This window comes from Diabrotica virgifera, chromosome 9, assembly GCF_917563875.1.
Source record: "Diabrotica virgifera virgifera chromosome 9, PGI_DIABVI_V3a".
NCBI classification, from domain to species: domain Eukaryota; kingdom Metazoa; phylum Arthropoda; class Insecta; order Coleoptera; family Chrysomelidae; genus Diabrotica; species Diabrotica virgifera.
Window position 1 is genome coordinate 22256937 of NC_065451.1, and position 13098 is coordinate 22270034.

The window sequence follows — 13098 nt, forward strand, 5'->3', positions numbered from 1 at the left end:
GCCTCCCACCTACCACTTGGCAGTTTGAACATTTAATTTAAGCGAAAAGCAATGTTTATTTGCCAAATAAACATTATTTCCTATTTTCTGAAAGTGATAGAATGTATTTTGAGTTAAATAAATTGCATACATTCTTCTTTTTTCGTCAATTAATTTAATTCAAAAATTTATTTTTTGGCCACCCTGTATAAATAATGATATTAATGTTTATATTATTGAATAGAGAATTGAACACCCTTTCAAATGAGGTGCCACACTGCACCTATTCTCATTTAAAAAAATCATCGATTACGTCATCACGCCCAGATGAATGACGTCACTAGTATGAAATATATGCCAAAAAATTGTAATTTAAAAATCAAAATCGACCTGTTTCGGGATTTTTCTCCAAAGTCGTCCATTTTAGAGAAAATTAATTTATTCCATCATTTAGCCCTTCTCTGTATATGTGCATAGATAGAAAAGTAAGCCTAAGGTTTTCCTTTTATTGTAGTCCTATGAAAATTCGAGAATCTGGTCAAGTTTGGAGCGCTGTAAAACCTAGATAAATAAATAAAAATAAACAACTATATAGTGGAAATTGTTCGTTGAAAAATCCTCTACAAAATCGTTATGTTATTTTATTGTGAAATGAACGGATAAAAAGTTATAACCTCCAAAAGGAAACTTCTTAAAAAATTTTCTCTTATTTTTGTTTATAACTTTTTTGTCGGTCACTTGTTGATAAAAAGTAATAGATATAAAATTATATAAAACTTAATTTGCTACATTTTATGTGCAATTAAATTTTTTGTAGGGTTGCTAATTTAGGAGATACAGCTCGAAAACCCTTTGCACCACTTTTTCCAAGATGGCGGCCGGGGGACAAGGGTGGCGATCCCAAAAACCTAAACTGAAGCTTCTACTAAAACCCACTACACATTAAAAAAAAATAAAATTGACACCTCTAAGAAATGCAACCCTAAATGTAGCATTTCAATGGACTAACCTGTTTCAGGATTTTTCCTTAAAGTCGCCGGCTTAGGAAATAACGAATTTATTCATTTCATTTGCACCATACTGTGTAGCAACTTCTTTTATTTATAGACTGGCTTCACGCAACCCGACAATACAACCCCTCTCGAAGTCACTTAGCTGGGATGTCCGGCTAATTTTACGCACTTTAGTTATTTTGAGCAATCAAAAACGGGGTCCTCAATCAGCTACACAATTTAAGATTTAACTAACTCTCTAAATTACTAAAGGCTGAATGATTCTTTCACCAAACAATTCACGCATCCGAGCTTAGATTTGTAATCGAAGCCTCTACTCATGTACCCATTTACACATATCCGTCATGTGAGAAGATAGGCCAACTGAATGTTTTACTGTTTGACAGTTCTGAATTTAATTAAAAATTAGTTTGATTTTTGTGGAATTAAACTATTAAATTACAACAAAACATAGAGTAAGAAAACAAAATACTAGATGAAGATTGGTAGAAATTTTGTTGGTAATCAAATTATGTAAATCAAAGCATTACCTACTAGGTAGCTACATTTTTCATTTTCCAAATAGGTAAGTACCTAACTATGTAATTTTTTATTACAATACCGAAACATCTACAATTACGTACCTGTTGCTTTTAAAAACTATATAAATAGCCACTACAATTATAAACTTGCTTTTGTCTGTGTCCTCACAACAAAAAAAACTAATATAAACAACATTTGTTTACCCATAAACATTGACGTATTAATAAAATAACCGACATATTAAACAATTGTTGACAGGTCATTGCAATTACCCAATCAGAGCACGTATAACGTTTCAGCTGCGCCCAGGACCAAGATTATTGATGAATTCGCGCACATATAAATTTACTCCAAACGCGCCTAAAGAAGTATAACTTCAATAATAAAAGAAATATCGTAATCTGTTTTTCCGTTCACGAGAAAATTAGCACGATCAAAGAACAATCTGACCAAAAAAACAATATAGGAAGAAAGAAAATTTGGGAATAGGTAGTTGAAATTGTCTATTATTATATAAGGAAAAGTTTATAATTCTACATCCCCCATTTTACAAAAATGAAGTGGAATACCCCCCCCTCGAAGATGAAAAAATACATTCAAAATAAGACCGGAATTGGATAAAATGTCTAATTCTAAACAACTTTTCTTCTATAGAGTTTTTTCACTAAGTCAATACTTTTCGAGTTGTTTGCGAGTGAATATGTTCATGTTTAACAAAATAAAACATGTTTTCGGACGGTTTTTCGGAGATAACTCAAAAAGTAAGTATTTTAGCGAAAAACATATTCGTAGTAAAAATATAGCCCATCAAAAATTGAAAAAATAGTGTATACATGAGGTCTCTAGACCCAGTAGAAGCAGAGTGACAGCTAATGAAAAGTAGGTCCTTCTTCGTAAAATTCCAAATCGAATATTTCAATGTGAAATAACCCAAAAACGGAGCACTTTTAGAGGAAAATTCATTTTAACTTTTTTAAAGTGTTTAAAAAAGGTTTATTTTTGTTTAAAAAAAAACTTTTAATATTAAAAGTAAGTGAATTGCGCTCCAAATATTGTTGGTTCCTTTTATTTTTTGGTAAAAAAATCGCGAAAATCACCCCCTAATTAGCATCACGTATATATGTTTTAACATTGCCACTTCACAAGTTAATTTGTCTATGTATTATTTATATTATCTGTAAGTTTCATCGGTTCAAAGTGCTTCGTTTTGAAAAAGCTGTAGTTAAAATGGCTTGAACGAGTAATTAATCACGAGTTTAGGCAAATTTTGAACAGCCATAGCATAACCAATTTTTGTCTAACAAGAAAACAAAAAATTAAAAATATTCAGAAAAGCAAAACCTATTTTATTACTCTTTGAGATTTTTGGTATTCCTAATTGTTTTTATGTTAATTCCATAAACCATTACGATTTTTTTCAAAATAAAAAAAATGTTTTATTTTAAACTCAATTTTTTTCACTACTGCGCACTATGAACTATTGAAACTTATAGATAATATAAACAATACATAAGAAAAGTAACTTGTAAAGCGGTAACGATTAATTTTATTTGAGAAGCTAATTAAGGGGTGACTTTCGCCATTTTTTTATCAAAAAATAAAAGACACCAACAATGTTTTGAGCGTAACTCACTTACTTTTAATGTTAGAAGTTTTTTTTTAAACAAAAATAAACCTTTTTTTAAACACTTTAAAAAAGTTGTAATGATTTTTCCCCAAAAATTGCTCTATTTTTTGGTTATTTCACATTGAAATATTCGATTTGAAATTTGAAAAAGAAGAACCTACATTTCATTAGCTGCAACTCTATTTCTACTGGGTCTGCAGACCTCACCCATACACCATTTTTTTTTCAGTTTTTTATAAGCTATATTTTTACTAAGAATATTTTTTCGCTAAAATACTTACTTTTTAAGTTATCTCCGAAGAACCGTCCAAAAACATTTTTTTTTTGTTAAAATGAACACATTCACTCGCAAATAACTCGAAAAGTATTGAATGAGTGAAAAAACTCTATAGAACAAAAGTTACTTAGAATTAGTCATTTTCTCCAATTCCGGACTTATTTTGAACGTATATTTTTTCACCACCGAGAAAAAATTTTTCACCCCGTATTTTCCAATTGTAAAATGAGGGGATGTAGAATTGTAAACTTTTTTTATATAATAATAAACAATTTCAACTACCTTTTGCCAAATTTTTATACTTCCTTTATTTTTTTGGAGGTTTTCCCTGATCGGGATAAATAAATTTTTTGGCGGTTTGGTGATGCAAATGAGCATAATTTTGGTGGTTTATATTAAACAATCAGATTTCTTGCTTTTCTGACGTTGCCTAAACAGTTCGTGTTAAAGAAAACTTACACTTACCTCGTTGACACCGGAGAGATGTAGCGAGTCGAACGTTTCATTCTTCGAAGCGATATTTTTGAGGCGAATCGGTTTTTTCAGCGGAATCTCCGGCAAATGGTTCAGCGGAGACGTAACAATAGTGCCGTTCTGTTTCAACGGCCCCTGTTGCACGTGATTGCTGTTTAGCATGGACATTTTTCTGTAAACAAAAAAAAACACACTGTTAGAAATATAGTTAAACGGAGTTAAGTTAATTCAATATCGAGTAAACTACGTGCAAAGCTTTATACTCTGGGCTAATTAGCAAAATACAAGGAAAAGTTATTTACCAGCAATTTTATTGCTGGAATCGAATCTTATTATTGTATGTATTAATAATATAGCTTTGCACAGTCCGCAGATAGTGTGCTACTTTTTTTATAAACAAAATGGCGCCCGAAAATCGTGTTTTTTTCAATTTTTGCTCTATAACTCCAAAGATTTTAACTTTAGACCAAAAACACCCAAATAAAATTCTCCGCAATTAAATTCTGCATAGAGACGTGTTTTCCCCGACTGACTTCGACGAAAACTTTCCCCGGAAAAAGCGGGTTTTTCCAACAAAATCTTTAATTTTCAACTAAAACTTTAGATAAGTAATTGTTAATTAATAATTAAATAACTTGGTAATGTAAAAGCCCTTTTCGTATGGATTACAATTCCAGAAGCCGATGGAAATTGAATGAACAGTTTAGCAACAATTGAATTGTTAATTAAAAATTTACGGTCGCTATAATAACGACAATAATTATGATGCATAAGAATAACTATGATTTTTTCATAAAAAGACACTGTACCTATCTAAAGTACTTTACAGAATTGAAATTGGACTATTTAAGCGGCCTCAGGAATATTTTAAACAATTTTTTGGCTTATAAAGAAATAGAATATCTCAAGAAATATTAAACTAAATTAAATTCTGAAAACGGTATTCGAAAAACAGCGGCAGGACGCTGCTTTTAAAAGAAAAAACGTTTAATTATGACCAGTGGTTCCTGAGATACAACCGGTGAAAGTTGACCGGAATTTGCGGCAAAGATATAAACAATAGGATCATAATTTTCAAACCGTCACCTTTCTATTTTTGTCCTCTTTCTCCACACCAATTTTCATATCTTTAAAATACTCATAACATATACTATTATAATAAAAACTATCGATAATACGTGTGAAAATTGCCAAAAATAGCAAAATTTAAATCAAAAATTAGGTTGGAGAAAATGTAACCCTCAAAGTTCAAAATCGGTATACGTTAAAAAAATGCATTTTCTCGGCTTCCCATGGAGCAATTTCCTTCATTCTTTTTTTGTTCCCTAATAACTCGAGTAGAGCCATCGAACTAACGCATTATTAAATGTCAAACTTGCTTTTGTTTTGTTATAATAGATTAATTTATTTATAAGAACAGAAAACTACATATTTTTTCCAGTTGTAGGCTTTTTTTTAAATAAACTTACTACAAGTGTACCTTTTAAAGTTAAAAACAAAAATATTCTCATTTGAAAGCTGTATAATTATTTAAACAATTTTTATTTAAACAAATTTAAATTTTGTTTTATAATAAATAAATTAAATTATTATAACAAAACAAAAGCAAGTGTGACATTTAATAATGCGTTAGTTCGATGGCTCTACTCGAGTTACTTGGAAACAAAAAAAGAATGAAGCAAATTGCTCCATGGGAAGCCGAGAAAATGCATTTTTTTAACGTATACCGATTTTGAACTTGGAGGGTTACATTTTCTCCAACCTAATTTTTGATTGGAATTTTGCTATTTTTGGCAATTTTCACAGGTATTATCGATAGTTTTTATTATAATAATAATATGTTATGAGTATTTTAAGGATATGAAAATTGGTGTGGAGAAATAGGATAAAAATAAAAAGGCGATTGTTTGAAAATTATGATCCTATTGTTTATATCTTTGCCGTAAATTCCGGTCAACTTTGATCAGTTGTATCTCAGGAACTACTCATCATAATTAAACGTTTTTCTTTTCAAAGAAGCGTCCTGCCGCTATTTTTCGAATATTGTTTTTACAATTTAATTTCATTTAATATTTCCCGAGATATTCTATTTGTTTATAAGCCAAAAAATTCTTTATAAATTTAAAATATTCCTGAGGCCGCTTAGATAGTCCAATTTCAATTCAGTAAAGTACATTAGATAGGTATACCTTCTTTTTATGAAAAAATCATAGTTATTCTTATGCATCATAATTATTGTCGTTATTATAGCGACCGTATATTTTTAATTAACAATTCAATCGTTGCTAAACTGTTCATTCAATTTCCATCGTCTTCTGGAATTATAATCCGTACGAAAAAGGCTTTTACATTACCAAGTTATTTAATTATCTATTAACAATTACTTATCTAAAATTTTAGTTGAAAATTAAAGATTTTGTTGGAAAAGCCCGCTTTTTCCGGGGAAAGTTTTCATCGAAGTGAATCGGGAAAAACACGTCTCTATGCAGAATTTAATTTCCGTGAATTTTTATTTGGATGTTTTTGGTGTAAACTTAAAATATTTGAAGTTATAGAGCAGAAATTGAAAAAAACACGATTTTCGGGCGCCATTTTGTTTATAAAAAAAGTAGCACACTATCTGCGGACTTTGCATACCTATATTATTAATATATACAATCATAAGATTCGATTCCAGCAATAAAATTGCTGGTAAATAACTTTTCCCAAAAATGGCCTATTCTCCGATAATCAGCCCAGACTATTACGGAAATTTATAAATACACACCTATTTCAATTTTCTTATTTCATAAAAATAATAACTTTTGGCTTGAATTATGTTACTCTATTTAGTATTATACACTGATAAAGACGAAAAAGGAGTCACTTATAAAGGTATTCGTAGTTTTGAACTACATAATTTTTTTTATAACTTTATCATTTTTATTTAATTATCTCTAAAGCTTTTCGATATAAATATAGCAAAGTTTTTGTTACTGAACTATAAATTTTCTTATGAAAAAAAAAATAAATATTAGGTCAAAAATGTGAAAAATTCGATTTATGTTTTTAATAGCAGCGTTGCTAAACTTGTGTTAAGCGAAAAGATTTCAATAAATGGAATGCTTATTGAAGAAACCAACTCTTATAAGTACTTAGGGCATGAGATACGCATAGGAAGAGATAATTAAACGTGCGAACTAATCCGCCGCATAGGACTCACTTGGGTGGCATTCGGAAAGCTGAGCTATATCCTAAATCAGAACTACCTATGTTCTCAAAAGAACTACCTATGTATTCAAGTCTTTGATCAGTGTGTGTTGCCAGTACTTACCTATGGTGCAGAAACTTTAACAGTAACCAAGAAAGTACGAAATAAAATTTATGTTGCCCAAAGAGCCATGGAACGCTCAATGTTAGGCATTTCTCGTCGGGATCGAATTGCGAACAGGGAGATAAGACGGAGAACAGCAGTGACGGATGCCATAGAAAGAATTATGACCTTAAAGTGGAACTGGGCTGGACACATAGCTAGAATGTCGGATAACATATGGACACAGCGAATAATACACTGGAGACCAAGACAAGAAGCATATCGAAGTAGAGGTCGTCCGCCAACCAGATGGTCTGATGACATCAAACGGATCGATAGAAACTGGATGCAGACAGCACAGGACAGAAATGCATGGAGAAGACTGAGGGAGACCTATATCCAGCAGTGGATAGATCCGGGTTGAATTATGATGATGATGATGATGTTGCTAAAAATTATTCTAAAACAAAATCAATAGGGTGCATGGGCTCTTCTAACTGGCCGAACTTCCAGACATGCTTTCAGCACATTTCGAATAGTCTCTTGATGTAGCTGTTCCTATTCCTCCACGGGAACTTCCTTGACATATTGTAGGTTTCTTAGTGGCTGACGATCCTTTAAGCGCTTCCCAAGTATTTTCCAAATGTATTCAATGATCTTGCCAGCCCTAGCTGGCCACTTCATAACTTGAATATTATGGGTAATCAAATAATTTTACATTATCCTGGCCACGTGCGGTCGCTATGTTGGTGAAAGATAAATTCTCGACCCATAATTTTAGCAATAATGCTTCCCAAGGCAAAACCCCTAATAAAATATGCTCGTACAGACCCATCAGTATTTTGCCAATCTTATCAAAAATATTAGAGAAACTTCTAATCAAGCTAATGGAGCCAATATTAAAAGTTTAGCTTTAGAGCAAAAAATGGCACAATAGAACAAGTCCACAGAGTCTTTAAACAAATTAGCAATGACTTAGAAAAGAAAAGGTATTGTTCAGCCGCATTCATAGATATTAGCTAAGCTTTTGATAAGATGAGGCATCCTGGACTATTGTATAAATTAAAAAATGGATTACCTCACAAATTTTATCCATTATTAAAATCATACATAACTAACAGATTTTTCTTGGTAAAACAGCAGTCTGAATATACTAACATCTACCATATAGAATCTGGAGTACCACAGGGTAGTACCTTGGACCCAATATGATATTTATTGTACACGGTAGACATTAATACTACAGATCAAACAACAATATCAACATTTGCTGATGACACAGCAATACTAGCCTCCCATCACAATCCTGCAGGAGCTACAAGAAACCTACAAACAAACCTGAACAAAATAGGAGTATGGCTAAAAAAATGGAAAATAAAAGCGAATAAATCCAAATGAATACACGTCACATTCACGATGAAAATAGATCAGTGTCCACCAGTGAATCTAAATAACAACCAATTTGCACAAGCAGATAGCGTGAAATACTTAGGCATGCACCTAGACAAACGCCTCACATGGCGGACACATATATTCAACTAGCAAAAACAACTAGGACTTAGAATGCAGCAACTATACTGGATTATCGGCAGGAAATCTAAACTGACCATTCAAAACAAATGACTTGTCTATACATCAATTCTAAAACCAATCTAGACATATAGAATACAGCTATAGGGTACAGCGTCACATTCAAATTTAGAAACACTTCAAAGGTTCCAAAATAAAGTTTTTAGATTAATAGTCAATGCCCCCTGGTACGTGCCAAATACAGTAATAGAAAAAGACTTAGAAGTCCCCACCATCAAAAGTGAAATAAAGCGACACAGTGAAAAATATCGGGATAGAGTGAATGCGCATGTGAACCCCTCGTCCATGATATATATTGTTATATTTCTATTGGATATAAAAATTAAAATTTGATAATTATAAACAAAATTCACTTTAATATAAAATATTTTTAATTTTCTCAACCTCGGGCATATAAATTTAGAACAACCTGTATACGACAAATTGTTATATTTAATTTTAAGAAGTGATTAGAATAAGCGTACGAAACTCGGAACAATGTGCTTAGATAAACAAAGTGAATGACGCGTACCATTATCGTTCTTCTCGGAAGGTCGATCATTAGCCTATGCTAAATAAAACTCAGTGAAATAGATGATAGTTCATTATCGTTTTTCGCGGAAGGTTTCGATCATTAGCCTATGCTAAATAAGACTCATTTGAAAGAGAGAATAGGTCATTAAAATTTGTAAATAGTTAGAAAGTATTTTAGAATGGGAATTAAATATTTTCTTTTGAAATCCATTAAGCATATTTAGAAAGATTAAAAATTGGTTTTGAGGAATATTACGAATGAGAGTTGGTGGTGGAAGATTGATTTGTGAATCTGGAAGGGATATTTAGAAAGTAGGGGAATGGATGAGAAAGTGAGATCAGAATGTTTTGAGCTGTCGAGAAGTGAAGTCGAGTAGTAGACGGTAGTGTACGGAGAGTGAAAAAGCCGATGTAGTTCCGTGAGTGTGGAGTATCTATCGTGGAACGAGAAGTAGGCCAGGTCGAGAGTAAAAGAACCTCCTTGAGCCAAGAGTGTCCCGGTAGCTGATAGCAGTTTCGAGAAAGGTAGAACACAGCATCACGACAGACGCAGGAACGAGAGCTATACGAGCTAGTTTTTCAAAGGAGAACATTACTGGAAGCCAGGACGAGGTTTGATCGCAGCCAAGGATAGCAGGAAACGGGTCTTGTGTGAGGACATTTTCAGTTCACCAGGAAAAGGTCAGTCTCATTTGTTTGGACATGAATGTATGGGTTTTTCGTATTAAATTCCACATAAAAAATTGAATAACATAATCAATAATATCAGAAAAGTTTCATCAAACTTAAATAGAGTTGTTCCTAATAACTCCTAATAGTTAAATGTTAATAAAAACTTTCAATTGAAAACCAAAAGGAAATAAGATTCCCATTTGTAAATGTTATGTTTAAGAATAATAAGAAATAGCAAATATTAAGCATTGATTGCCTTTTAAATAAAATAAAAAATATTTTGATTATAATTGTAACCCATATGTGTATTTTTTTTACTCTTTTCTTTTCTATCCCGATTAGGAACCATTAAGAAATATTTAGAAGCCACGAAAGTAAGTAATTAATTTATAATTCGCCCTGAGATTGAAAACATATTGATATGTGATCTGGTTAATTAATTAGATTAGTATTAATACATTGATTAAATTAAGTGACATATAAGAATATTATCTCATATCAATAATCAAGATCACATCAACTGTCGTCCAACGTGGAAAGCATTGTAAAGTATTTCTAGTGGCAAATTTGAAGGATAGAAAGAGTAAAGCCGGTATTTGAAAATTTATATGCCTGTGGTAAAAAGTGAGATACTTACATTTGATAACATAAAATTTTAGATCTCTTTAGGTACAAATTTTACATAACTGATTTAATATTTTATTTTACGATATTTACATTTGATATATTTATTGACAATTTATAATATTTGGGTGAGAAAAAGTCGTCTTGGTAACATACTAGTAAAATTTCATATTTGGCGGGGACAGTACTTCTTGAAAACAAATGTCTGTGACAAGAAGCCAAAGCAAAGACAACAAAAAACAAAAAGAACATTCAAATCAAGAGAATAATTCAGACCAAGAAGATATTTTAGACAAGACAATCATGGCATCAGAACAGCAAGAATTATCAGGAATAGATAAATTATTACAAATGATGCAACTCCAGTCACAAAGAATGGAACAGAAAATGGATGAAACACAACAAAAACTGGATGACAATCAAAGAGAAACAAAACAAACAATGGAGAAAAATCAGGAAGAAACATCAAAGAAAATGGATAAAGTGGATCAAAAAATGGAGGAAACACAACGAAAAATGGATGAAACACAACAAAAATTGGATCAAAAAATGGATGAAACAAAAAGAATAATGCAAGAAAATCAGAAGGAAACAAAACAAGCCATAGAAGAGAACAACAAGAAAATGGAGGAACGCATAGAAAAGTATGAAATGAAAATTCAAGATAAAATAAAGGAGTTAACGAATGGCCAGAAAAAGGAACTAGAAAATTTGGAAAATAAGTTGGAAAATGCTATTCAAGTAGACAGAGAAGAAGTGGAAAAAAGAATCACAGAAGTAGAAAAACAAGTCACCGAAAACCGGACGCAACAAAATGTCGGAGAAAGAAGAGAAATGGTTATAAATAGCACAGATGACGTGAAGATAAGGTTTGGCGGGGATGTAAGAAGATTACACCCAGTGCCGTTCATAAATAGCCTGAAAAAGAAAATACAGCACATCGGAAATTTCGAAACAGCAAAAGAAACTATCAGAAACCATCTCAAAAATGAAGCAAGCCTATGGTTCGATTGCAAAGAAGAAGAATTTGACAGTTGGCAACAATTTGAACAAAAATTTTTGAATTATTTCTGGGGAAAAGTCCAACAATTGGAAATTAACAAGGAATTGCAAAATGGGAAATACAATGATAGGATGGGTATATCAGAAAGGACATATGCATTACAAATTTACTATAACGCAAAACATTTACAATATAATTACTCATCGGAACAATTAGTCGAACTGATTGCAAGACATTTCGAAGAAACGCTGGAAGACCATATCACATTGCAAAACTACAAAGACATAGATAGTTTATGCCAATTCCTACAAATAAGAGAATCACGTCTAAGAGAAAGAAAATCAAGAAGGTCTCGAGAAGATTACAGGCCCCGAGAAAAACAAGATTACAGAGATAGAAATCAAAATAGGAGGGACTATACAAGACGAGATTTTAATCCCAGAAGGGAAAACGAAAATAGAGACAACGGAAGAGGAAATTATGAACAAAGAAATAGGCAATGGAATGAGGACAGAAATCGAGAATACCAGAATAGAAACACCACACGCTCAAATCAAGAAAACAGAAATAATGGTAGACAAAATGAACAGGTATATCGAGAAAACCGAAACAGATCCGACAGACCAAGAGAAAATAGAAGAGAAGTAAATAATACCCAGACAGATGAATATGACGGAGAGAGACATTATGACGAAAATATAAACAACGATGAGCAACCGGCGTCTTTTCACGACGGCGCTCACTAAAAACCAAAAAGCAAACAGGAATCTTTTGTAACCCCAAGGAGTTTATTAAATTGGCAAGAAACAACGAAAAGAAAAATGGAGTTAATTTAAAATTTGTGGATGGATTTATCAACGAGAAACCAATTAAAATTATGATAGACACTGGATCTGAAATAACATTGGTCAACAGAAAACTAATAGAAGAAGTTAACTTAACAAATTTAATTTACAAAATACCTAGGGTAAATTTAGTGGGCGCAAACAAACGGACATTGGCAACTATAAATGAAGGCATACGAGTAATGGTACGACTGGGTAAGAAGATGTATGCACTACAATGTGTAATAATGCCAAACATGTCACATGACATGATAGTAGGAGTTGACGAATTGGCAGAAAAACATGTAGTGATAGATTTTAAAAATAATACGATGAATCTAACAGAAGAAAAAGAAGAAGAACAGGACAAGGAACAGGAGAAACAAAATACGGACGAATCAGGTAAAGAACAAACAGTGGAAATGAATTTGGCAACGAAGCAAGGACAAAGAAGAAAAGGGAGAAAAAGTCAGAAAAAGACAAAAGAAAATGAAACCTGTGGCTCCTCAAAAGAAGAGTTGAGCCCAGAAGAAGAAAATTTGAGAGTATCAGAAACAAAGGAAACCTGGGATTCCTCAAAAGAAGAGACGAGCTCAGGAGAAGAAGAAATAAAGCAAAAAAATGAAAGCGAAAAAGATATGATCGAAACAGTGGCATTTGAAGAGGAGGCATATGAAAACGAGGATGC

The 13098-nt window shown here is 32.1% G+C and overlaps 1 protein-coding gene across 1 annotated transcript in view; it reads right to left on the reverse strand.

Moving 5' to 3' along the window:
- Nucleotides 1-13098, reverse strand: part of LOC126891698 (nitric oxide synthase, salivary gland) — a 1179385-nt gene that overhangs the window by 777452 nt on the left and 388835 nt on the right. The window contains exon 3 of the mRNA XM_050660959.1: nucleotides 3884-4064. Within this exon, the coding sequence (XP_050516916.1) occupies nucleotides 3884-4060 (177 nt within the window). The 5' untranslated portion in view covers nucleotides 4061-4064. The remainder of the gene's footprint in view (nucleotides 1-3883; nucleotides 4065-13098) is intronic.